Genomic DNA, 27,652 nt, shown 5'->3' with positions numbered 1-27,652 from the left:
CGAGTCCATTCATTCTCACCATATCGAATGTTCCGAGAATAAGACATCTCGTTCACTGCAACGTCATAGCCCTGAGAAGTGAGAAGCCAAAAAATAAAGAATGGGAAAAGAAAAGCCCAATCTTTGTCAGTATTTGGATTTTTTTTTTTTTTATCATGCCAACATAATACTTTTTTATCTGCCCCTACATAATTGCCGGAAAAGACACCCAATAGCCAAAATGTATGGCATATAAAGCATGCAGAAAGTCTTGCCGGTTTTCAAACCTATGATCAATGGGGCACACATTATGAGCCAAAATGGCATCAGTGAACCATAGATGAAGTGGAACGGCCGATTTGGATGTGGAATTATTCTTTGGACCTGAGAAAATGCTAGCACAAAGGCGATTGATCATCAGAATAGTAGTGAGATCATCTGGTATAGGAATGAAAACCGACTCCAAGTTGGCAGGACATTGGTATGGACATCCCATAAAAATAGCAATAGTGCATAGATCAATTCGGATCATAATACCATCAATGTATGAAAGTAGTACTCCTCGTTCATTGTGCTTGGGACGAAGATTCTGGTAAAACACCTTAACCAACCTGGGGTAGATGAGTGCACTTGCTGGCTCAAAAAGACAATCAACTTGCGGGCACTGCAAATTAGCAATGGACCATTGAGTTTCTGGAATTGATGCAAATAAAATGGCTATATCAAAACAAAATTCATAATTAAAAGGCCATTAAAAGGCCATGCCACCTCTCATCCACGGAGTCTTGAAGAAGTAGCGGTATTTCAGAAGATGGAGTTGGTCTTGAGCGGCTAGTAGAAGCACCTCCTTGTGTTGCATTCTTTTTTCGTGTAGCCATTAAGAAGAAAAAATTCTTTGAGGCTTTTTATCGAACAAGTTTACGTCGCTTTTGAGGTTCGCACCAAAGATTGCCAGAGATGAGGAAGGAAAGATAGAGAAATTTGTTGATGGCCTTAATCTCACCATCAGGCCAATTGTGGTTGCATCAAAATCGACAGAGTATGCAAAAGCAGTGCGAAAAGCCTTAGTGGTTGAGGCCGAGAGCAAGGACAAAAAAGTTATCAGAGAGTCCTATAAGCACAGCAGGAACATGGGTGCTATCTCAGAGGGTCAATCACATAAGAAGCAGAAGAATGAACAGTCAGGGTTCAAGGGACGGCAATCAGCTAGATCTGTACCCACAGCTTCAGTGTCCATTGGGTCTTATAGGCCGAATGTTACTTATTTTATATGCAGGTAGCCGGGACATTACAAGTCCCAGTACACTCAAACTCAAGTGATTTGTTTTAGGTGTGGCTAGTTAGGACTCCACGAGTACCAGTGTACACAGATTCAAGTGGCGACGGGAGGATGGTTTGGGTGTGGTCAACAGGGCCACTAGGTGAGAAATTGTCCACAGCGAGGCATTGGTTTAGAAAGGGTGGAAGTCCACAGCAGAGGCAAACACAGTCCGCCATAGTTCAGTCAGGGTTTCGACCGCTACCACCACCTCAGCCATCTCAGCCAGTTATGACAGCTCAGAGTTCTCGACTGGGCAGAGGGGCTTCTTTTAGTGCACCCACTAAGCAGTCGGGTTATCAGGCAGGTGGTTCTCAGGGGCAGAGGACTCAGGGTCGTGTGTATGCAGTCACTCCAGCCGAGTTATCATTCAGTCCTTCAGTGGTCAGGGGTATGTTTCTTGTTTCCATTCTTGGGCTAGAGTGTCATTTGATTCTGGTGCTTCCTATTTATTCATTGCCTCATCATTTGCATGGGCATTGGGGTTGGAGGTCAGTCAGTTAGACAGACCGCTTTGTGTTGACACGCTAATTGGGGGTTCGGTCACTCTTGGTAGAGTTTATCGGGGTTGTTCCATTACCATTGCCGAGTGGGTACTTGAGTTCGATCTCATCCTTCTCGAGATGACAGGGATTGACATCATTCTTGGGATGGACTGGTTGTCGTCCTTCAGAGCCGTTATTGATTGCTTTAGGGGCAGAGTTTTAGTATGTACCCCAGATGGGGATTGTTTCTATTTTGTGGGAGATCGGTGTGATTCTCTCACTCTTTCATTTTATAGTGTTAGAGGTTGGGATAGGTAGACATTCTTTTTGGCTAACATTTTTACCGATGATGATGTTGAGATGTACTGGGTTGATTATCCAGTGGTTGTACACGATTTTCTGAATGTGTTCTTGATCGGTCATTGACTATCACAATAATAATCAACCATTTGCAATAACACAAATCATTATAAAATAGGGCTATTGAACAGGTTAGTCGAACCACTGGGACTGCTAGTTTATGGCAACCAAGGTCTTTAAATTTAATTTTGGTTTGATGAAAGGGGTAAAGAGTTTTGTTTGGGCTGTCACTAGAATTAGGAATTTAAATTGCATAAAAATGATAATTTGCAACGAATTAAAGAGATAAAGATAATGTAGAAGGGACTAGGAAAGTGAATCCACTACCTATCCTATAAATATGCTAGAGAATGATTTACTTGGGAGAACAACATATGCATATGACCATGGAATGCAACAACACAAAATTGCTACATTACCTTCAATAAATTTATGAAATCAATAGGCAAGAATAACCTATCAAAGCATTACATGTTTTGGCTACCTAAACTAGGATGCAAACTTAGACATGCTTACTAAGCAAAAGATTATCAAGCCCTTAATCACATAATAGAAGCAAATGAAGTTAGAAATCAAGAATAATCTATCAAAGGAAGGCCCTAGGCTATAGATTATCTAACTTCCTAAACATCATGCCATTAAAACCATTCCATAACCTCAATTCCATTGTCACTATGGAAAACAAGCTATATGATCATGAGAAATTAGAATCTAAGACAAGACAAGAACTTCAACATCATCATTTATATAGATTAGAATTCATTACATCAAAATGAATGCTCTAGATTGTGAAAAAGTCATAAATATACATTGTTTCCCCCAAAACAAAATCGAAACTAGAACATGCTTACTAGAGAGGGCTTCATCACCTTCCTAGATAGAGAGTTAGTTGCCCATGGATATAAGGAATGAAGGAGAAGAAGATGCCTCACCCTCCATTTTTCGCACCTCAAGCTTCAAGACTCACAAAGTCCCTTACCTTTAATATTTCCCTCTCTAAAACTTAGCTAAAATGTGAGATGTCCCCCAAAAAATACATACTTCCCCCTCTTATCTAGCTAAAATCCCCTCTCTTTCCTCCATTTTCGAGCCCCAACTACCCTAGAAGAAAGCAGGACCATCATCCCGCGTTCCTTCTTTTGTGCAAACCACGTCTCCTTGATTTTCTGCAACTTCTCTCAGCCAAATCTTCCTTTTTAGGCTTGAAATTCATGACGCCATGGACTCCTTAATTTCTGTAACTATTTCATTATGGGATTATATCCAACCCACTTCCTTTCCTTTCGTAGACTATGATTTCCTGGATTTTAGGCTGAACCCTCCGTATGAACTTCATGGCGTCATGGTTGTGGTACACTTCCCTAATTCTAGCAACCTCTCCTCAACCTTGCCTCATTAGACTTCAAGGCATCATGGACTCACGATAATTACTCCATCGTGGGTTATATATATACATATATATATATATATATATATATATATTTATAGAAATAAATTGATTCCCCATGGCCTGCTGAATTTTAGCAACAAAGGTTAACCTGGCTTGGGTAGTTGCTGAAGTCACCTAAAAATAAGGAGAAAATATTGTCTCCACGTCCCCTTTACGTGACTTGGTCAACTTTAATTTAAATGGAAAATACCCATTTAATTGGTATCCTATAAGAATAGGAACTTCCAATAAATTCATCTTTAATAGAATTAATCCACCGTGGCAAGTTTAATGAAGCTCGCCATGTGTTGAGAACCAATTGGTTGAATTTGTCTTGAATAATTGTATGAGGTTGCATGTATGGTAGTCTTTCCCTAAAATAATCCCTTTTCCAAATAAGAATATGTGAACCCTTGCTTTAAAGATGGTAAGTCCTAATAGGACTCACCTCTTTCCTCTTAAAATAGAAAACCCCACATGGTAGGATTATACTAACCAACTTGTCTTTGACTGCTATGTAAAATTAAATAGCTTTAATACTCCAACAATAACTTATTAGAGTTGTAATCCAGCGTGGTAAGTTCCATTGAAACTCGCCACATGTCGCCTTTCCAATGGGCCCAAAATAATGGAGTAAACATATGCCCCCTAAATTCCATGCCATGTGGAACAACTTGATGATAAGGCATGGGATTTGAATTCCGCCATCATGGCCTTCTTAAAATTCCAACTTCCTCTTTCCATGTAGTTGACTTTCTTGCTTCCTTCAAAGTCTATTTATACTGCCACTTGTTTAACAAGAGTACCACACATTTCGAAAAGATCCTATCCCTTTATGGCAAAAACTTCATTCCTTTTAAATTTTGAAATCTCTAAACAAACCCCCTTAAAAATCGTCATTGGATTAAAACAACTCAAGTAATCATTAGTTGAAGAATTTCAATGCAACACGCTGCTAATTCCTCGGTTTCCTCCATATCAATCCTTATCCGCCGCCAACTTTCAAAAGACATTCCGTGTCCCAATATAAGTCCTACCCATTTATAGCTAAAACCATCCAGTTTCCTAATCTTTATTACCTTCTTTTGAATTTTGAAAATCCCAACCACCAACCCTCAGAAAACATAACTCTCATTATTTCTATATATATATGCATGTGTATCGCTTATCCTCATCAGAAAACCTTTCTCTTTTCCTCTTTCTTCTCCTCTAACCAAACCCTAAAAAGTAGCAAGACTCTACCTTTGTGGCAATAACGAATCATGGCTCCTGTGAAAGCTAAAAAATGGCCCAAACAAACCACTAGTTCTTCTCTTCCAGCTCCTTCAATTCAACCTAAAATCAAAACTCAAAGCCATAGTCACCAAGTCCAATTACTTCTGCAATCGCTGAATCCTGCTAGGCTACATCTCAACCCTCTGAATCCCCTTGAAGATTCCTCAATTGGGCTTGGACCGGCTTTTACAGGTGTGGCTCCCTCCGACTTGGCAAAGCTCTACCCTTCCGGTCGTCTCCTCTCCCCTTTGATTCGGAGTTCCCTCTCATTTTAAAGAAAGGGAAAAAAGTAAAGCCTTCCTTCCACTAGTACCTTAATATACAAAAGTTTGAGCTGCTGAGTCATACCATACAGTGGCTTTTCCAACACAACTTTCTTTAGCCTCGTGGGGCTGTTCTCTTCAATCACAACCCCCTTTAATTTCTGGAGATGCTCAGCTTCATCTTCAAAGACCTCTTCCACATGAATACTATTATTTGGTTCTATAATGGTTGGCCCAGAACTAGGCTGTCCAAGGCTTTCCATGGGAGGACTTGTATCTACCACATCTCCTTCCATTGAATTGGGCTGATTTGGTTGTGGCTCAAAAAATAAGGGAAGAACCACTACCATATTACAAGTAAATTCACCTGTAAGGCTCCCAAAATAGATTTTCTTGCTGCTGCTGGAACTGTTTGGAATTTCTAAATCTGTTTTATCTTTTGTATGAGGATTGTCTGTAGTCAAGGAATTTCCAATCTCTGAAACCAGATCCAATAAATCATCAGGATCTCTAACCCCTCATTTAGCTGGAAGTTCAGACAAGTCTGATAGCTTAGTAGTCTTCTTTGACCAATTAGTCCAACCATGGTCTTTCTCCCATAATTTCCTTCTATCAGCCCTCTTCCTTTGCTGCCTTCGCTTTTGTGTGCGAGTCATATAAGAGTCATCATGAATGGGAAACTTGGGATGATCAAGCCTTCTCCACCCCTCATTTTGCGAGGTAGGAGGTCTAACTATTCTTGGTCGGAAATGCTCACTCCCTCTTCTAACCCATACCTCCGAGGCCATTTTTGGCCTGGAATGCCTGTCACTTTCAGAACCTCTGTCTTGTCATCTACTAATTTCGAACCTCCTTCTAGGACGAGGCCCTGCCTGATTAGAAATTCTATTCATTTCCAAACTCCTTGGAAGGAATTCTGGTTTCCTTGTTGCTGCCCTTCTTTCTGTATGGACCCGGCTTTCCTTCTCTGGAATGGTTACAGTAACTGTGTTTTCCACCTTTTGGAAAGTCAGCCGATCATGTACCTTCCTTTTTTGGCCTCGGTCATTATTGGACAGCTTCTCCTTTGGAACATCTCTATGACAGCCTTCATTCTGAATTTTACACTTGGGGCAACAACCTTGCTGGATTAAGGCTAACTGAGCCTCACAAAGTTGCTTTTCTAACTTGGCCACCGTTTTCTTCAAGGATACTATAGCTTCAGGACTTTCAAGTTTTCCACTAGCTCTTGAATCTGCCATGTCCACCTTCTTCTTAGGGTATTCCGCAGCAAGGGAAGTAACGTTTGTGGCAACAACCTTGGGGAAAGGATTTTCATCAACACCTATAACTTCTATTTTTTCTGGAAACTTCAACGTTCCATCTTCAATCGCCTTTTGCACTATGTTACAGAAAATCACACAATTATTAGTGGAATGCCTCCATGAATTGTGAAATTTACAATACTCTTTCTCGGCCATTTCTTAGGCCGATGGCATCTTGTGGCCTGTTGTGAAAATTAGTTGTTTGTCAGCCATGAGCAAATCAAAAATTTGCTCGGCTTTAGAGATGTCAAAAGATTAACGCTTGGAAGGGTCTGCTCCATTCCACTTGGAACCAGAAGCGACCTGCAAATTGGCCGTGGCAGATTTCGGTTTTGTCAAGGCCTCATAAGTGTAAGCCTTTTTTATGTTGAGCTCAGCTACATTTACTTCACACTCCCCTTCACTTTCAGTGGTATATACCTCATAATTTGGATCACGATAGTAAGTACCCTTGGAAGAACTCTTCCGGTCTTGCTCCTCACAAAGGAGCTCTTCATACTTAGCCACTCTGCCGGCTAAGTCAAATAAGTCATGAAATTGTACACTTTCAAACTTGTTGTGAAGTTCAAATTCTAGGCCGTTCACAGCCATCTTCACATATTCTTTTGGCGGCAAAGACAAATTACATTTGAACTTGGCCCGCCTGAATCTCGAAAGGAAGGTCATCACAGACTCTCCAGGTAGTTGATGAAGTCTGGAAAGGTCTGCCATGGACACTTCAAGCTTAGCTCTATAGAACTGAGTATGGAATAAATCCTCAAATTGCGGCCAATTTTGAATGGAGTTGGCTAACAAGTTGGAATACCACCTGAAAGCATATCCAGTCAGTGTGTTTGGAAACAAGCGTACTTTCAGCCATGGATTGGCTGCTGCTTCTCCACATTGGACAATGAATCGACTGATATGTTCCAAGGTAGACTGTTCGCCCTCTCCATTGAACGTTGCAAACTCTGGAATTCTGAAATTCCATGAAAATTTAACTTCATCAATGAACTCTGGATAGGGCTTTCTGTAAGTTGGCCTTCCACCCCTTCGAGTTAGGCCAAATTCCTGTTGAAAGAATTCTGCAAATTAGCCTCTATCAAGTGCCATAGGTTGTGGAGGGTTGTTGTCTGGCCAACCTTGAGGTTGATTGGTCACTTGCAAGGGGTTGGCATCTGCATAGTTGTTTCTGCCACGATTCCTGCCTCCTTGGTCAAGAAGTGGCTCCCTTGGAAAAGGTTGCCCCCCAACCGCCATAGGAATGACCATAGGTGGCTTGCTGGAACAGGTGCGGCTAGCTGAATGTTCACAGGTGGAACATTCTGTTGTGCTTGAGGAATGTGATATGGCCATGGTTGGCCAGGATGATCATGCCAAGTCTGCTGTGGAAATGCTACAGATGGAGGATTCTGAACTTGCTGGATGGTTGGCATGGGCGTAGCTTGTGAAACAGTCATCTGTGCCACTGAAGCAGTCACAGGTGCAGCTGGAGTGTAAGTCTGTACCATTGGAAGGGACTGCACCTGTTGCTAAGTTGGAGGGAACGGCCCTGCAAGTTGTTGAGAGGAACTCCCTTCAATAAATGTGGCCGGCCTACTAGCTTGGAAGGCCGACTGTTGAGACCCTCTAGAGTTGCTTGGCCGAAGGGCCAAAATTTGAGACAAACCTCCAAAGGACCTTTCCAACATAGACTCGAACCTTTAAGAGATTCGGTCCACCATCTCTTCTAATTTTCGCTCATTAGCAAGAGCGGCTTTTGCATGGTCTTGACTAGCCTTAGATTGGTCTTGCGCAACTCTAGCTAAGTCTTGGGCGACTCTAGCTTGGTCTTGCGCAAACCTATCTTGTTGCATTACCATCATGCGAATGTTGTCCATGATGGGTCCATTTGCCATTGTTTGAGCAAATTTTTCCACCATATCATTTTCATCAGGTGCAAATCATAAACTTTCCACTGGAAGTTCACTGGCTTGCATCTCTTCTAGTTCGGCAGGGTCTTGGACAGACTTGCCTTGCCTTTTTCCACTGGCCATTGAACAATCTGTCTAGATGTCCCACCGGACGTGCCAATATGTTCAGCTCCTAAAAATCGGGGTCCTTTCTAGGTGGGGAAAGGAGGGTGAATGTCAGGGGTGCCAGGAACTGCTGTCGTTCCAAAGTGGATATCCGAACAACTATCTAGTAGGAAATTGTAAGGATCAGGCGATTGAATGAAGGACTGGAATTACCACCTTTAAGGGTTCTTTTTGCCTTGAAAAAGGACTTTTGGACTGAACTATGGCCAGTGGAAAGGAAAGTTGTATTGAAAGTGCAGGACTTCAAAGTAAAGTGCTGAAAAGTAGGAATAGTTAGTGCAAGACTTGAATTAAACATATTGAAATTGTATTACATGAATGTAAAGAAATTGAAGTGCTGTTGGTTGTGTGTGTTGAACAAGGTTTGCAAGTGAAGCATAAGTGCTCTATTTATAGAGCTTTCCATGCATGTAGCAGCTTGATGTGGCAGCTTCAGCAGCTTTGACGTGGCCAAATCTCGGACTGCCATGTGTCCCATGATCTTTCAACCTTCTCTAAATGTTGCCAAGTGTAAAACCATGTTCTCCCATGACTTATAACTAATAGATAGTGGACTTTGGCGGTTGAATGCATGTTTATAGGCCTTATCCCACATTTTGTAACTGCCCAGATGAAAAGGTAGCAGTTGCAGCAGTAGTTGAGAACTTCCACCTGGAAGGTCCGGATCTTGCCACGTGTCCCATGTCTTCCTTAGTCTTCTCATAGTGTTGACACATGTAACTGATAGATAGTGGACTTTGGCGGTTGAATGCATGTTTGTAGGCCTTATCCAACATTTTGTAACTGCCCAGATGGAAAGGCAGTAGTTCCAACAGTTGCAGCAGCAGTTGAGAAATTCTATCTGGAAGGTCCAGATCATGCCACGTGTCCCACATTTTCCTCATCTTTCTTTGGTAAACGCATCATGTTTTTAGCCCACTTTGCTAATTTTTAGCAACCTCTTCACCTAAATAAGGCAAGTGGTTGCCTTTTTCTTGGAGTGACTCTTACAAACTAGCAGATATTATAGGAGTGGGGAAGTTATCATTCTTGATGACTAAGTCAAAGGTACACATGGCTTTCCAGATGTTTGACACGTGTCCCTTTGGAAAGTCCGTATCTTTCCAACTGCAGATCTTGTACTAAATGGCTTCATTTTGATGAAGCCATATGTTGCTTCATGATTGCGCTTTTGCATATCACCTTTCTAATAGGATTTGCCACGACAAACCTTTCCAGCCGGAAAATATTTATGGTGTAAACAGTATTAATATCCGTCCAAAATAAAATATAATTTAAGAAAGTTGAAAACTTTACCAAAGTTGCCCGAAATTTCAACTCCAATTATTAGAATTGTCAACGAAATATCGTCGGACATTTATCATTTAATTAAGGAGCTTCTGGCATGTGTTTTGAACTACACTGCAAAATGAAAACTCCTAATTTCTATCTACTTGAAAATTTGTTTACGTTATAAAAAAAAAAAAGAAACTAATAAATTTTTAAAAAAATTTGAAACCCTTTTTTTTTTTTTTTTATTTGGTAAATCAACTATATTAAACAAGAAAGAAAAAGAACAAAAGAAGAAGGCCAAAGCCTAAAAGCCAAAACAATCAAAAGACAACAAGCCCTATTAGGGCCACATCCAACCCGAACCTATCGTAAAGATCCCTGCACCAGCATCCAGATCGGCGACGCCGACGAGGAAGCTAGGGCAGCAATCTGCAAAGCACGACGGTCACGGATGAGTGGAAGAGGAGAGGGAATTCGTCATTTCAGAGATGAACACAGAGCTCGGAAGACTCCATGTGGCGGCAATTTCTCTGGATTTCCTGTAATTGTCGAATTTCACGGACAACAATCGGTTTCGCACACTGTCAAAAACCCATCTTTGAACCACTTCGATCGGAGCTTGCTTTCCGGTGAAGTTACGATTATTTATTTCTTTCCAAAGAAAATAAACACTGCTATTGAAACAAAGCTTGTAAATGCAGGCATTCATTGGAGTCGATTTGGTGTTCCATATTGAGGTAATCCACCCTGCAACAGAGTGATAGTCCAGATTCCCGTGGTAAATACCACACCAGTGTTGGAAGAAGCCCCAAACCTTCTCCGAGAATGGGCATGACAAGAAGATGTGTCCATGGGATTCCAGTACTCTAGTGGAACGCTAATGATGTGCTTGATGATGCCATACTCTTGCTGTCCCTCGTTCTCAGCTTGCAAGCCATGAGATAAAAGAATGGCGAGGGATGTGGTTCTCAAACCAAATGACCAGTGGCCAGGTAATGTAGGTCTGCTTGGAATTGAAAGAACCAGATGTTGAAGGTGGCCAAATAGGGCAATCACAGTCATTTGGTCTGATAGGAGGTAATGGTTCGGCATGGCCAATTGAAGGAATCAGTTGGGTAAGCCGTCTAGGAATTCTCCATTGGTTGTGCCTAATGAGGGCGTCAACCTTGGAAGCACCTCCCCATGGTGAGTGGGAGATCAGATCATGATTAATCCTCTTCTCAATAGGCCCTAACTGAAGCCAGTAATCATATATTTTTTAAAAAAAAATTTGAGAACTTTTTAAAAAAGGAGCCATATATTTTAAAACATATTCCAACAATTGAGGTGAAAGTATGTATATTATTGGACAGGTGGAAATACGCGACGGTTGCATTTAGTGGAAGGTTTGAATGGATATTCTTGGACAGGAAACTTGCTGAAAGTAAATTACAAGGAAGACCAGTAGGTCTCCTCTTTTTGACTTGAGACTTTTCAGTGGCAACTAAAATCTTTCACATAGCCATGCAAAAGCATATATTTATTATTTTTTTAAAAATATATATATGAAAATATTAGATTAATTATAATTCGGAAAAGAGTATTGATGGTGCAAAAAGTAGTATGAAAATCTTTGTTTTGGGGCAACTATGCAGCCTGACTTAATTTAGTCGTGAAATGTATACAAGAAAGTGAGTGTGTAACCTGAAATGCATGCCATTCAACTCTTTGCAGGCAATAGTTAGTGAACTTTCTTCCATGACTGCATGCAATGCTTGATTTCCCTATCTTATATAAGTCCAGCTAAACTATCCATCTTTGTAATTTGCTATATGCATACAAGACCATTAATATTAGTAATATACACATATGAATGTCATGGACAACACTCGTTGCTTCCTTTTTTCCATCACATTACTACTAGTAAACTTTTTCGTGGTTTGCTTGCCTATGTCCATCACAAACTTGACCACCGATCAATTTGCTCTTCTTGCCTTCAGAACTCATATCACTTACAACCCTGAAGATGTATTGGCAAGTAATAGGTAAAAATAGTTTTACCAATTACTCATATCAGTTTGCAATTGGGTAGGTGCCTCTTGTGGTCTTAGGCACCACAGAGTCACCGTGTTGAATCTCTCTCGTATGGATCTGCAAGGCACCATGGCTCCACATCTTTTTTTTTTCGTTGATCTTTTCCTTTCTGAGTTCAGTTCCTCATCACTTAGTGTCGTCTTGAGTACTCTGGAGTGATTTCCGAGACACTTTTCTTTGAATTAACAACTTCTTTTGAGGACCGAGTCAATTTCACATTCTTCGTTTTTCGACACCATTCACATTTCGTTTTTTTTCTCTCTTTTGTCTTTTCCACTTTTGTCACTTTGTTGGCATAATCACACTTCTTGTGTTCGGAGTTGGTTTCTGACTTTACGTATCTTTATTCTCAGTGGTTTTCATGAAATGCGTATCTTTACTTTTGTAGTAAAGTACTCTGGTTGCTCCCGGTGTCCATAGGGGCATGGATGCACAATTCTTTGGAATCTTTTTCTTTTCTTGGGGTATTTTTCATAAATATCTTTTGAAGATATTTATTTCAGGGGTTTCTAAGAAAATATCTTTTTGGAAGATATTTTCATTCTGGGGTAGTTTCGCAATTTTCACTTTTTTGGAAGGGCCATTGTGCAATTAATGAAAGTTATTGCTCAATATCTTGTTTTGAGCCTGAATTCTCGTACGGGATTCATTTCCACTTTTCGTCGAGTCGTGTATTCTTGGAATTTCCTCCTAGTCGATGTTTTCCAGTTTCAGGGTTTCTGGTCCCAGTTTGCGCCAAACTTGTTTGGGGCATAACTCTCTACTCGGGACTTGGTTTTTGATGTTGTTTCTGCCGTTGTTCTTATTTTCTGATTTTGAATCTTTTTCGTTCACGGAGTTTTGTCGTTTGAGTGTGTCTGCGCGAATTTCACTTTTTCGGACCCGGTAAGGCCCGTTCGGGGAACTTTTTGAGATATTTTTATAAATAGGGTGCCTTTAGTTGAAAAATCAGATTTTTCTCTCTATCCTCTCTCTTGGCCGATCTCATGGTTGCCATGTTTCTCTCTTCTTTTCCGGTCACTTCCCTTGGCTGAAAAGGTGTAGTGCCTTAGTGTTTATTGTTCCCTACGCCATACTCTACCTTTCCCCCTTATTAGATTTCAGTTTTGGCCATTTCTTGAGTTTGGATTTGAGGTCAAGATGTGTTTTTGATGGGGCTTCTTGGGGATTCTTATTCACGGCGTTGTCCCCGACAAAACCTAAGAGTTTTGTCGGATTCGGAGCACTTTCATTTTGGTGGGGATTTGAGGTCTTATCTCAAATGGAGGTAAGGAATGTTTTAGGATTATTTGTGTGTTGTATTATGTGTTGCCATGATTATACAACATATATGTATGCCTTGTATCAAATCTAGAAAGTTATAAATTTTTATTTCTTTGTATAAGATTTAAAATTCATGATGATATATAACTTTAATTTGAATTATAGCATGCTAGACAGTTTAGTTTTAATATATTTGTTAACATATATTAAATCGGAAATAATTAAATAAGAAAAGCACTTTTTAATTAATATTTATCTTTTGTGAAAGATTAAAGTTCATGGCTATACCTTACATGAAATTGAGTTGTATTTTGCTTCTAAATTAAGTTTTGACATGTTGTTTAACATACTTTAATTTGAGAGCATTTGATTGAGATTGAAAATTTAGATACTTTAATTAAGAGAATTAATTAAAATCTATTTAGTGGTTTCATGGACCTAATTAAGCTTTTGAATAAACATATGTAATGACCATGATTTATCCTTTAACATATATTAAATTGAGGCCATTTGGAAATGATGTGAAATCTAGAGAGTTTAATTATTTTGATTTAATTAAATTCAATCTTGTTTATCCATAGATTTAATCATGTTTTAGAAGTTGTTTCTATGTTAAGATCATGGATTTGGACTTGTCGTGAAGTCACTTGGATATGTTTTAAGCATTGAGTACCTTGTTGTTAAATTTATATTCATGAGAACTTGTTTCCAATATTGAATATATGATTAACTTGTGTAATGAATTGTACACTTTATGTTGACATTATGTATGCCATTTTAGAATATGAATCTTAAGATATGGATTGTGTGGTTTCAACCTACTTGTGCATGGAAGGTGATTTCGTGCATTATAAAATTATGTATAAGTTGTGAACTTATTTGGTTTATTTTGGACTTACTTGGGACATTGTTACTGTGATATGGCTAGAGTTTAGCTCTTGTGCGGGAGGTATGAGTTCCCCCCAATTGAGATAGTGCGCACTAGGGTGGTCTTCCCAGCGGGTTAATGCCCGGAATAACCATTTTGTTCTCGGCGGAAATCCGAGACGTGATGTCCAAGTCTTCCACTATTTGTTTTCACACTTTTAGATTTCTAGTTGATAATCTATATCATGATGTGTGGTATTAGATATTTGAATTATACTAAATTGCTATATTTAGTTGTTTTCGCACTTTTAGATTTCAAGTTGATAACTTTGAGAATCTATGTCTTGATGCGTGGTATTAGAATTCTAATTATACTAAATTGTTATATTTAGTTGTTGTCGAACTTGTAGATTTCAAGTTGATAACTTTGAGAATCTATATTTAGTTGCTTTGTATAACATGCTTCTATGTTGGTTAAATTGCATAGATGTTGTGATTTGTGATTTATTGTTCAAATGTGACTTAGGAATGATCCTATAGATTCATTTGGAACATAGACGTTAGGTGGCATGACCCACTTTGGTTATTCTAGCATTTAGATTTCAAGTTGATAACCTTGAGAATCTACATTTTGTTGTTTTGTGTAAGCATGTTTCTATCTAGTTGCCTTGTGTAAGCATGTTATATCTTGTTGCTATGTGTAGCATGCTCTTGCGTTGTTGAAATTGCATAAAGGATGTGTTTTATGCTAGTAATGATCTTAGGCAGCTAGGATGCTCCCTGAGTTTTACATTTGGCATTGACGTTAGGTAGAATGAACCACAATGATTAAATCATACAAACTTGTTAAACTTAGGTCGATGCATGCTCATTTCCTACGAGTAACTTTATGTTGCTCACCCCTATGTTACTGGGGCATATTTCAGGTACAGGATTCAAGATACAGAGTTTGGCACTTATCTTTGATGGTTTGGAGATTTGAAGTTTCTTTCAAAGCATTCTTGTTTACATGCAAGTGTTAGCATATTTAAGTCTTACTTTTGATGTTGTAACACTTAGTTAGGTTCAACATGCTCTTTTTGCCTTTTTATGTGTAAAGTGTACTTAGATACACTAGTTGGGATCTATTTGATATGTATGACATGAGGCCAAGGCCATAGACTTTAAAGTTCAAGTGTATGTGTTTAAATTCCAAGTTTTGTCATTGAAATGTAAACTTTTCCAACTTTGAGGTTGGCATGGCAAATTCTGTAAATGGAGTGTAATAAGGCCATGGGCCATTGAAGCATGTTTAAATATCTATATTACACTTGCGTGCATGTTCACATTATCACACACTAGCATATTATGTGAATTGAACATGCCATGGGGGATTCCAAGTAGACTTTCAGCCTTGAGTGCATAACATGAAATTTTTACACTTTCTTGAGTCATTTTGGTTGACCGAAATGGCATTTCGGTCAACCGAAGCCTTTTGGTTTTTTATTAAACTTCAAAGCATGCATTTCCATTTGCCATTTTCACTGTTCAGGACCATTTCGGTCGACCGATGGCTTATTTCGGTAGACCGATGGTTCATTTCGGTCTACCGAAGTAACCACACCTCAAGATCATGTTTTCAGCACAATTTTTGTTCATTTTGGTCATCCGATGGGTCATTTCAGTCGACCGAAATAGCTAGATCCCGAGAGTAGCTTCAGTCCGGTTTCAGCACTGTTCTTCCGACTTCAAATGACCATAACTCATTCGTTTTAAATCCAAATGGGGTGATTCTTGAGCCTAAATTCATAGATTTTAAGTCAGTTTTCCAATGGTACCAATGCCATTCTCAGATTCTAATCACAGTGGGAGTTATTCATGTTTTAGTGAAATAGTGTCAGTTTTTACTTAAACCGGGAAAGGGTATTTCGTGGGATTCTTGTCCAATGTTCTTAGAACCTCTTGGAATGTTGTAAAATGGTTAGATTAGATTGTTTTCACCTTATTTGAATTGTTTAGGGTTATGTTTCTCATTTTATTATGAATTGACTATTTTGCCCCTTTATTAGAGGTTTTTACCCATTTTGACCTTTGCTCCCGTGTTCGCTCTTTCTAAGTTTCGTGACTTTATGGAAGGTCTCATTGGTGTCTTAGAGGTGATTTATATCTCTAAAGACTTTGGTTTATCTTTTGATTCCGCATTTCGGACTCATTATCAGGTTAACTTTCAGTTCATCACTGACGCACCGGGTTGAAAAACTTAGGCCGTCACAGGTGGTATCAGAGCTCCTAGGTTCGAAAACCTTAGGACGATGGGTTTTGGGTGCATAACATGCTTTGTTGCCATGCTCTATGTGTTTATATGCTTCATAATAACATGTTTTGGTTTGATAATATATTTATGTGCTTAAGTGCTACATGTGGTATGTTGTTTGTTTAACATGATTTCATTCTAATGTAAAGAGCATGACATGTGATGTATGTTAGATTAGAATTGTATATGCATGACTGTGTTGCATATTTGGCATGACACATGATTAGTCATTAAGGCACGAGTTGAGGTTGATGGTGATTTTAGTCATAGTCTCGTGGTGGTATAGGTTGTTGTCGACCTAGCATTGGTTTTGAGATAGGTGGTGAGATACCTTTTGTTTAGGCCCTCGTGAGGTGAGTCATTTAGCATTGCTGTAGTGAATGATTTGTTGGTTTTGGGTCATGATGAGGTTATGGACCTCTTAGGATCCTTGGGTGTTTGGGATGATTCCTCTGGGATTGCGGTTTTCGTGGGCGGATACGTGTGGGCGGGTGCATGGCACTGTTATGCTACCGTGCTGGCTAGCTACAAGTGTAGTTCAGATGGAATCAGTGTTAATTTGGGTTTTGATAGGCGTTGTCCTTTTGATCGATGATGATGATGGTTGTTTTGGAGATCAGTCGTGGGGATTGATTTGGTTGTTGTTGGTATGGCTATAGTTGCCTTTTTCTTTGAGGAGTTCTTGCGTGATGATGCTTTTGGGATCAAGTCGATTGATTGATGTTTCGGGTAGAGAGAGCATTACATTGTTAGTGTCACTTGTAATGTCACCTCTAGATTCGGAGATGGATTGTTAGAGTCTTACCATTGTGGTAAAGGCTCACGTTTGTTTTGAGATAGGTTGTTATCGCATTGGTTTTGGAGTCAATTTATGGCTAGGAATTGTCCTTCCTTTTACCTAGACACTCTAAGACACGATGTCCATATGGTTCGTTGTTACATCATTTTTTTTTTTTTTTTATCTTCTGCAGTTTCATTTACTACCATATTAGTAATATATGATTTATGTTATTGTGATGCATGAGTAGGTGGAGGCCTATCCACATTTGCCTTTTTGTCGTGTGGCATTAGCATGCCTTCTTTATATGCTTAGAGATGCCATGTTGTTACTGTACTTTTATGACATATTTTTGTGTTTATGTGGAGACGTGCAAAATGTACTTTTGATTTTTATCTATGTGAGTAAATTTTCTTTCTAGTAGTTGCATTCCTTGTCATATGCATGACTTCCAGGTTTGATTTTCCCATTCGTTTCCCTCGGTCGCACGTAGTGTGTATGTGGGTTTCCACAATGGTTTTGTGTTGGTTCATGTTAGGGACTTCACAAGGAGTGAGTCTCTTCCCTCCGTTGCCTTGTGCACAGTTTTGGGGTTGGTTGGTCCATGAGGATCATCATTGTTGTCTTGAGTCCTTAGTAAGGATTTGATGGATTTTGGTCGACTTACTTCCATGTAGGGGGTGAAGTCTTTGACCTTGTTGTCTTTCATTTTAGATATGGAGTCGTCGTGTTGTCCTTTTTAGGACTAGTGGTTCCCTTTCTTTCGTGTCTTCCCTTGGGGAGGTTCTGCCGTGGTTGTTGACGAAGTTAGAGTGCTCAGAGTGAGTTGATTGATGTGAGATCATTTTATGAGGACTTGTGTCCATATCATTGAGGATTTGTTTGATTCGTGAGGAGAGCTCGATGCTCTTTTGAGAATGTCTTTTGGAGACTTGTTTTGGTTTTGGAGACCTGAATGTGGTTGACTCTTAGAAGAAGTTTTGGAGGATTGCTGTTAGATATGGCTTGTTGTGGAGTTTCTCGTCCTAGTTATGACTAGGCATAGTTTTGAGGAATCATAGTTCCAGTGATTGTTTTTTGATAGAAATTGAGGAATTTTAATTTGGCTTGGTGATGCCAAGCACGGTTTTGAGAGACTCATTTTGTGATTTTGATTGTCAGGATTTTGATGTATGTACCACTTGGTGGACTTGTATTTCGAGGATTTAGTTATCCATGATAGGGATGTGGATCTGATGTTTGATTACGGTGTAGTCTTGTAGTTAATCTATTTCAGGGAGAAATGTGAAGGACTTTCGATGAAATGTCATATTGTGAGGTTCGTTTTAATTTCTGTAGGTGTTGATTTGCTTGTTAGGTTTTGGATTCTTGATTAATGTTATTAATAGGGGTATTTTGAGACATTGGAGATGTTGGTTTTGCTATATTAAGGATTTGGGCCCTTAAGCATAGCGGTACCTATAGCATTGTTGTTAGAGTTTTGGGATTGGCCAAGATGGTCCGGCCGGACATCTTTGGACCATATCTCAACTCTCACAAAATGTTGGTCCCCGTAGTGTTTTTGGTAATGATCATTTTTGACATTGATGTCATTGGTATCGAGAGGTTTCATGGGTAGACCTAGTGGGGGACAAGTTATGAACTGGTGCTTTATATTGTCATACTACCATACAAAGTTGTGTGTTGTGGGCGAGTGCTAGTTGCCGTCTATGCTACCTTACTGACGAGTAAGTGTGGGCGAGCACTAGGTACTGTTATTGCTACCACACATTTGAGTACGCCGTGGGCAGGTTTTGGTCACTATTCGTATTGCCATGTCGTCTTTGTTCGGTACCTTGATTCGATATGTCATCTTGGAGTTCTTTTGGTGGTTGTTTTTGGTTCCTTATGATGGTTTGTCAGGAGGGATGCTTACGATTGTTGTTTTACATTCTTTTGTCTAACCTTGGGTTCTCTGTGTAAGTTCAGACTTGTCAGGTGGCCATGTAGTCACGTTCCTTTTGAGAGGTTATCCTGTCGTTAGCACGTGGGTGCTAATGACATTGGTCTGTGCGTTGTCTTTCAGTTTTAGGATTGCTTTTGTATCGCGTTGTGTAGGATACTTGGAGGTGTACTCCGTAGTTATCCTGGTTTCGCCTTTTTGTTTTGTTGGGGCTGAATTTCGGGGACGAAATCCCTTTAAGGTGGGAAGGTTGTAATGACTCAGATTTTCATGGATTTTTTTTTTTTTTTTTTTCGTTGATCTTTTCCTTTCTGAGTTCAGTTCCTCATCGCTTAGTGTCGTCTCGAGTACTCTGGAGTGATTTTTGAGACTTTTTTTCTTTGGATTGACAACTTCCTTTGAGGATCGAGTCAATTTCACATTTTTCATTTTTCGACACCATTCACATTTCGTTTTTTTTTTCCTATTTTGTCTTTTCCCCATTTGTCACTTTGTTAGCATAACCACACTTCTTATGTTCGAAGTTGGTTTCTGACTTCACGTATCTTCATTCTCAGTGGTTTCCATGAAATGCGTATCTTTACTTTTGTAGTAAAGTACTCTAGTTACTCCCGGTGTCCATAGGGGCATGGATGCACAGTTCTTTGGAATCTTTTTCTTTTCTTGGGGTATTTTTCATAAATATCTTTTGAAGATATTTATTTTAGGGGTTTCTATGAAAATATCTTTTTGGAAAATATTTTCATTCTGGGGCAGTTTCGCAGTTTTCACTTTTTGGAGGAGCCATTGTGCAATTAATGAAAGTTATTACTCAATGTCTTGTTTTGAGCTTGGATCCTCATACGGGATTTATTTCCACTTTTCGTTGAGTCGTGCACTCTTGGAATTTCCTCCTGGTCGATGTTTTCCAGTTTCAGGATTTCTAGCCCTAGTTTGCACCAAACTTATTGGGGCATAACTTTCTGCTCGGGACTCGGTTTTTAACGTCGTTTCTTCCGTTGTTCTTATTTCTGATTTTGAATCTTTTTCGTTCACGGAGTTTTGGCTTTTGAGCGCATCTGTGGGAATTTCACTTTTTCAGACCCGGCGGGGCCCGTTCGTGGCACTTTTTGAGATATTTCTATAAATAGGGTGCCTTTAGTTAAAAAATCAGATTTTTCTCCCTCTCTCCTCTCACTTGGCCGGATCTCATGGCAGCCATGGCTACCATGCTTCTCTCTTCTTTTCCGGTCACTTCCCTTGGTTGAAAAGGTGTAGTGCCTTAGTGTTTATTATTCCCCTCGCCGTGCTCTACCTTTCCTCCTTATTAGATTTCAGTTTTGGCTATTTCTTGAGTTTGGGTTTGAGGTCAACATGTGTTTTTGATGGGGCTTTTTGGGGATTCATGTTCACGGCATTGTCCCCGACAAAACCTAAGAGTTTCGTCGGATTCAGAGCACTTTCATTTTGGTGGGGATTTGAGGTTTCATCTCAAATGGAGGTAGGGAATGTTTTAGGATTATTTGTGTGTTGTATTGTGTGTTGCCATGATTATACAACATATATGTATGCCTTGTATCAAATCTAGAAAGTTATAAATTTTTATTTCTTTGTATAAGATTTAAAATTTATGATGATATATAACTTTGATTTGAATTGTGGTATGCTAGACAGTTTAGTTTTAATATATTTGTTAACATATATTAAATTGGGATTAATTAAATAAAAATAGCACTTTTTAATTAATATTTATCTTTTGTGAAAGATTAAAGTTCATGACTATACCTTGCATAAAATTGAGTTGTATTATGCTTCTAAATTAAGTTTTGGCATGTTGTTTAACATACTTTAATTTGAGAGCATTTGGTTGAGATTGAAAATTTAGAGACTTTAATTAAGAGAATTAATTAAAATCTATTTAGTGGTTTCATGGCCTAATTAAGCTTTTGAATGAATATATGTAATGATCATGATTTGTCCTTTAACATATACTAAATTGAGGCCATTTGGAAATGATGTGAAATCTAGAGAGTTTAATTATTTTGATTTAATTAAATTCAATCTTGTTTATCCATAGATTTAATCATGTTTTAGAAGTTCTTTCTATGTTAAGATCATAGATTTGGACTTGCCGTGAAGTCACTTGGATATGTTTTAAGCATTGAGTACCTTATTGTTAAATTTATATTTATGAGAACTTGTTTCCAATATTGAATATATGATTGACTTGTGTAATGAATTGTACACTTTGTGTTGACATTATGTATGTCAGTTTAGAATTTGAATCCTAAGACATGGATTGTGTGGTTTCAACCTACTTGTGCATGGAAGGTGATTTCGTGCATTATATAATTATGTATAAGTTATGAACTTATTTGGTTTATTTTGGAGTTACTTGGGACATTGTTACTGTGATATGGTTAAAGTTTGACTCTAGTGCGAGAGATATAAGTTCTCCCTAATTGAGATAGTGCGCACTAGGGTGGTCTTCCCAGCGGATTAGTACCTGGAATAACCATTTTGTTCTCGGCGGAAATCCAGGACGTGATGCCCAAGTCTTCCACTATTCGTTTTCACACTTTTAAATTTCTAGTGATAACCTAGAGAATCTATGTCATGATGTGTGGTATTAGATATTTGAATTATACTAAATTGCTATATTTAGTTGTTTTCGCATTTTTAGATTTCAAATTGATAACTTTGAGAATTTATGTCTTGATGCTTGGTATTAGAATTCTAATTATACTAAATTGTTATATTTAGTTGTTGTCGTACTTGTAGATTTCAAGTTAATAACTTTGAGAATCTATATCTAGTTGTTTTGTATAACATGCTTCTATATTGGTTAAATTGCATAGATGTTGTGATTTGTGATTTATTGTTCAAATGTGACTTATGAATGATCCTATAGATTCATTTGGAATATAGACGTTAGGTGGCATGACCCACTTTGGTTATTCTAGCATTTAGATTTCAAGTTGATAACCTTGAGAATCTACATTTTGTTGTTTTATGTAAGCATGTTTCTATCTAGTTGCTTTGTGCAAGCATATTTCTATCTAATTGCTTTGTGTAAGTATGTTTCTATCTAGTTGCCTTGTGTAAGCATGTTATATCTTGTTGCTATGTGTAGCATGCCCTTGTGTTGTTGAAATTGCATAAAGGATGTGTTTTATGCTAGTAATGATCTTAGGTAGTTAGGATGCTCCCTGAGTTTCACCTTTGACATAGACGTTAGGTGGAATGAACCACAATGATTAAATCATGCAAACTTGTAAAACTTAGGTCGATGCATGCTCATTTCCTACGAGTAGCTTTATGTTGCTTACCCCTACGTTACTGGGGCATATTTCAGGTACATGATTCAAGATATGGAGATTTGGCACTTATCTTTGACGGTTTGAAAATTTGAAGTTTCTTTCAAAGCATTCTTGTTTACATGCAAGTGTTAGCATGTTTAAGTCTTACTTTTGATATTGTAACACTTAGTTAGGTTTAACATGCTCTTTTTGCTTTTTTATGTGTAAATTGTACTTAGATACACTACTTGGGATCTATTTGATATGTATGACGTGAGGCCAAGGCCATAGACTTTAAAGTTCAAGTGTATGTGTTTAAATTCCAAGTTTTATCATTGAAATGTAAACTTTTCCAACTTTGAGGTTGGCATGGCAAATTCTGTAAATGGAGTGTAATAAGGCCATGGGCCATTGAAGCATGTTTAAATATCCATATTACACTTGCGTGCATGTTCACATTATCACACACTAGCATATTATGTGAATTGAACATGCCATGGGGGATTTCAAGTAAACTTTCAGCCTTGAGTGCATAACATGAAATTTTTGCACTTTCTTGAGTCATTTCGGTGGACCAAAATGCCATTTCGGTCAACTGAAGCCTTTTGGTTTTTTATTAAACTTCAAAGCATGCTTTTCCATTAGCCATTTTCACTGTTCAGGACCATTTCGGTCGACCGATAGGTTATTTCAGTTGACTGATGGTTCATTTCGGTCTATCGAAGTAACCACACCTCAAAATCATGTTTTCAGCACAATTTTTGTTCATTTCGGTCGTCCAATGGGTCATTTCGATCGACCGAAATAGCTAGATCCCGAGAGTAGCTTCAGTCCAGTTTCTGCACTGTTCTTCCGACTTCAAATGACCATAACTCATTCGTTTTAAATCCAAATGGGGTGATTCTTGAGCCTAAATTCATGGATTTTAAGTCAAATTTCCAATGGTACCAATTAAATTCTGATATTCTAATCATAGTGGGAGTTATTCATGTTTTAGTGAAGTAGTGTCAGTTTTTGCTTAAACCGTGAAAAGGCATTTCGTGGGATTCTTGTCCAATGTTCTTAGAACCTTTTGAAATGTTATGAAATGATTAGATTAGGTTGTTTTCACCTTGTTTGACTTGTTTAGGGTCATGTTTCTCATTTTATTATGAATTGACCATTTTGCCCCTTTATTAGAGGTTTTTACCCATTTTGACCTTTACTCCCGTGTTCGTTCTTTCTAAGTTTCGTGACTTCATGGAAGGTCTCATTGGTGTCTTAAAGGTGGTTTATATCTCTAAAGACTTTGGTTTATCTTTTACTTCTGCGTTTCAGACTCATTAACGGGTCAACTTTCGGTTTATCACTGACACACCGGGTTGAAAAACTTGGGTCGTCACAACATCTGTCATAACAATTTCATCAGGTATTTACCCAAGGATTTAGCTCATTTGCATCGATTGAAAGAAATCCGTTTGCAATACGACAAGTTCAGTGGAGAGGTGCCATCGTGGTTCAGGATCTTACCAGAACTACATCAGTTGCATTTGAATAAAAATAGTTTCACAGGTACTATCCCAAAACCATTAGGTAACATCTCGAAGTTATAATTATTGGTTATAGGAGACAATTATTTGCATGGAAATATTCCAAAAGAGATTGATAATATTTCTAAACTGCAAGTATTAAGCTTGCATTCTAACAAGCTCACAGGTGTCATACCATCTATCATCTTCAACATTTCTTCTTTGAGAATACTTAATTTGGTGAACAATAGCCTGTCTGGAAGTTTGCCCGCAGATATATGCAGCCGTCTTCCCAAACTTGGAATACTTAATTTTCTCGGAATAAGCTTCATAGGCAAATTCCATCTAATTTAGACAAATGCAGGAAGCTCTAATATCTTTCATTATCATTCAATGACTTCAATGGCAGCATACCCAAGGAAATTGGCAACCTGATTATGCTTAAAGAGTTATATATTGGTGTCAATAGCTGGAGAGGTATGATTTCACCCCATCCCAGCTTACTTGAGAGTTAGGTTTAATTTTAATATATTTGTCATGCATTACACTAGCAAAATAATTCAGATAATTCATTTCTCAAGCAATAGTCTTTCTGAAAGTTTGTGAGCAGATATGGGCAACAATCTGACTATTTTTGTGAGTAATTTAACAACCTTTTTTCTTTTTTCTTTTTTTTTTTTTTTTCAGATTATGTTCAAGGAGTTAAATTTTGGAATAACCAACTTTTTATGATTTTAAGTTCACATATGTGACTTAGTAGTTTTGATAGATACCTAATGTGGAAAAAAAATTCCATAAGTATAATCGAAACTTGCTAAATTTGTACTAGTGTTTCCCTTGCTAGTTAATTGTTTAACCATATCATGTACAATAGCTAAATGGGTCATTATTTATAAATTTTACTTATATTTTCATTGAATATATATGTGAGGATTTTATTTTTACTTTATATATATATATATATATATATATAAAGGTTGTTCTAATTTTACCTGTAAGCATTAGAATAAGTTATCCATATCATCTTAAGTGGTATTCTTGCGTGGTCAATTGTTGTTATCACAGTAATGTATTCATTAGAAGCATAACAAGGGAGAAAATTATGTGTTATTTTTGACAACTTTGCAGGAGAAATGCCATTGGAGATAGGTAATCTTCGACGTCTGGAAGTAATGAGTTTAAGGAGTAGCTCTCTAACAGGGTCCATCCCTTCTTCAATCTTCAAGATTTCTCCTTTGAGAATAGTTGATTTAAGAAACAATAGCATGTCTGGAAGTTTGCCTGCTGATATGTGCAACAATCTTCCTAAACTTGGAGTACTTTATCTTGGTCGGAATCAACGTAGCGGGCAAAGTCCATCCAATTTATCCAAATGCAGAGTGCTCCAAGGTTTATCATTGTCATTCAATGGCTTTAAAGGCAGCATACCAAGAGAAATCGGCAACCTAACTATGCTCAAGGAGTTATAGTTTGGTGGAAACAACTTGAAAGGTATGATTTTAATTATTTCACATCTAATTCCCGAGTTAGAAGCATAACAAGGGAGAAAATTATGTGTTACTTTTGACAACTTTGCAGGAGAAATGCCATTGGAGATAGGTAATCTTCGACGTTTGGAAGTAATAATCTTAAGGAGTAGCTCTCTAACAGGGTCCATCCCTTCTTCAATCTTCAAGATTTCTTCTTTGAGAATAGTTGATTTAAGAAACAATAGCATGTCTGGAAGTTTGCCTGCTGATATGTGCAACAATCTTCCTAAACTTGGAGTACTTTATCTTTGTCAGAATCAACGTAGCGGGCAAATTCCATCCAATTTATCCAAATGCAGAGTGCTCCAAGGTTTATCATTGTTATTTAATGGATTTTAAGGTAGCATACCAAGAGAAATCGGCAACCTGACTATGCTCAAGGAGTTATATTTTGGTGGAAAAAACTTGAAAGGTATGATTTTAATTAGTTCACATCTAATTTCCGAGTTCGAAGCATAAAAGGGAGAAAATTATGTATTACTTTTGACAACTTTGCAGGAGAAATGTCATTGGAGATATGTAATCTTCTCTGGAAGTAATGAGCTTAAAGAGTAGCTCTCTAACAGGGTCCATCCCTTCTTCAATCTTCAAGATTTCTTTTTTGAGAATAGTTGATTTAAGAAACAATAGCATGTCTAGAAGTTTGCCTGCTGATATGTGCAACAATCTTCCTAAACTTGGAGTACTTTATCTTAGTCAGAATCAACGTAGCGGGCAAAGTCCATCCAATTTATCCAAATGCAGAGTGCTCCAAGGTTTATCATTGTCATTCAATGGCTTTAAAGGCAGCATACCAAGAGCTATCGGCAACCTGACTATGCTCAAGGAGTTATATTTTGGTGGAAACAACTTGAAAGGTATGATTTTAATTAGTTCACATCTAATTCCCGAGTTAGAAGCATAACAAGGGAGAAAATTATGTGTTACTTTTGACAACTTCGCAAGAGAAATGCCATTGGAGATTGGTAATCTTCGATGTCAAGAAGTAATGAGCTCAAGGAGTAGCTCTCTAACAGGGTCCATCCCTTCTTCAATCTTCAAGATTTCTTCTTTGAGAATAGTTGATTTAAGAAACAATAGCATGTATGGAAGTTTGCCTACTGATATGTGCAACAATCTTCCTAAACTTGGAGTACTTTATCTTTGTCGGAATCAACGTAGCGGGCAAATTCCATCCAATTTATCCAAATGCAGAGTGCTCCAAGGTTTATCATTGTCATTCAATGGCTTCAAAGGTAGCATACCAAGGGAAGTCGGCAACCTAACTATGCTCAAGGAGTTATATTTTGGTGGAAACAACTTGAAAGGTATGATTTTAATTAGTTCACATCTAATTCCCGAGTTAGCAGTTTTGATATATCTCTGAAGAAATTCCATAAGCAGAATGGAAAATTGATTATCTTGTAAATATAGCAGCGGTGGCAATTCATGTTGACGGATCATATCGATGTCGCATTAGATCTAATAGTATTATGTTATACATGTCAATCCGAATACAATTTGTTTAATAATCGTGATGGAAAACCTTGACATGAACATGACCCGTTTATTAAACAGGTAACATGACTCGTATAACCCTTAAAGAAAGGGGATGGGTAACTCATAACACGATATGACGTTAAACTATTTATTTAAACCTTTAAATAAAATGGGTCATGTGAAATGTTTTCAAGTGTAAATTGTAAAATGCAAATATAATATAAAAAAAATGATATTATGGATGACAATTTATGAAAATGAGGATAACTAGGACAATACAAATACAATTACAAAAAAAAAAAAAAAAAATACAAATAATAATACAATGTACATATTGGGTTTTTATTGAATTTTTTTTTTTTTGCATAATAATTGGATTAAAACAAGTTACCGTTAATCCTATTGAACTGACATGATTGTAACACAATTAATTTAATGGGTCTAATAGAGTTAAACAGCTTGAGCTCCCAAACACAAACATAACATGATTAATTAAACAAGTTGACACGAACATGATTTAAGTTTAACCTAAGCCGACTAATTTCATGTCATGTTGATGGGTTGTGTCCAATTTTGCAACCACTGCAGCTAAATAGCTAGGTCTTGTAAGTTTCTTTCATTTTTATTTTTATTTTTAATGAGTGTATATATACATATATATGTATTTTTTTTTTTTTTTTTTTTTTTAAAAGGTGTTCTAAATTTACTTGTAAGCATCAAGACAAGGTATTTATATCATCATACCCCGGTATTCTTACTTAACCAATTATTGTTATCAAGTAATATATTCATTACAAACAAACTAGTATAACACGGGATACATTGGTTCTAACAATTTTGCATGTGAAATTCCATCAGAGATAGGTAACCTTCAACGTTTGGAAGTAATGAGCTTAAGCA

The 27,652-nt window shown here is 37.9% G+C and overlaps 1 protein-coding gene across 1 annotated transcript; it reads right to left on the bottom strand.

Moving 5' to 3' along the window:
• Nucleotides 1-6,668: 6,668 nt before the first annotated feature.
• On the bottom strand, nt 6,669-7,652 carry LOC132272685 (uncharacterized). The gene is made up of 2 exons (XM_059773786.1): nt 7,554-7,652; nt 6,669-7,463 (listed from the first exon to the last, which is right to left on the bottom strand). Exons 1-2 carry the CDS (start codon nt 7,650-7,652, stop codon nt 6,669-6,671), a joined length of 894 nt encoding a protein of 297 aa, XP_059629769.1.
• Nucleotides 7,653-27,652: the final 20,000 nt, after the last annotated feature.

This window comes from Cornus florida, unplaced genomic scaffold (assembly GCF_030987335.1).
Source record: "Cornus florida cultivar Cherokee Brave unplaced genomic scaffold, ASM3098733v1 CherokeeBrave_3.0.0_Hap2_Chr09, whole genome shotgun sequence".
Taxonomy (NCBI): domain Eukaryota; kingdom Viridiplantae; phylum Streptophyta; class Magnoliopsida; order Cornales; family Cornaceae; genus Cornus; species Cornus florida.
This window is presented reverse-complemented; position numbering and strand designations above follow the sequence as displayed.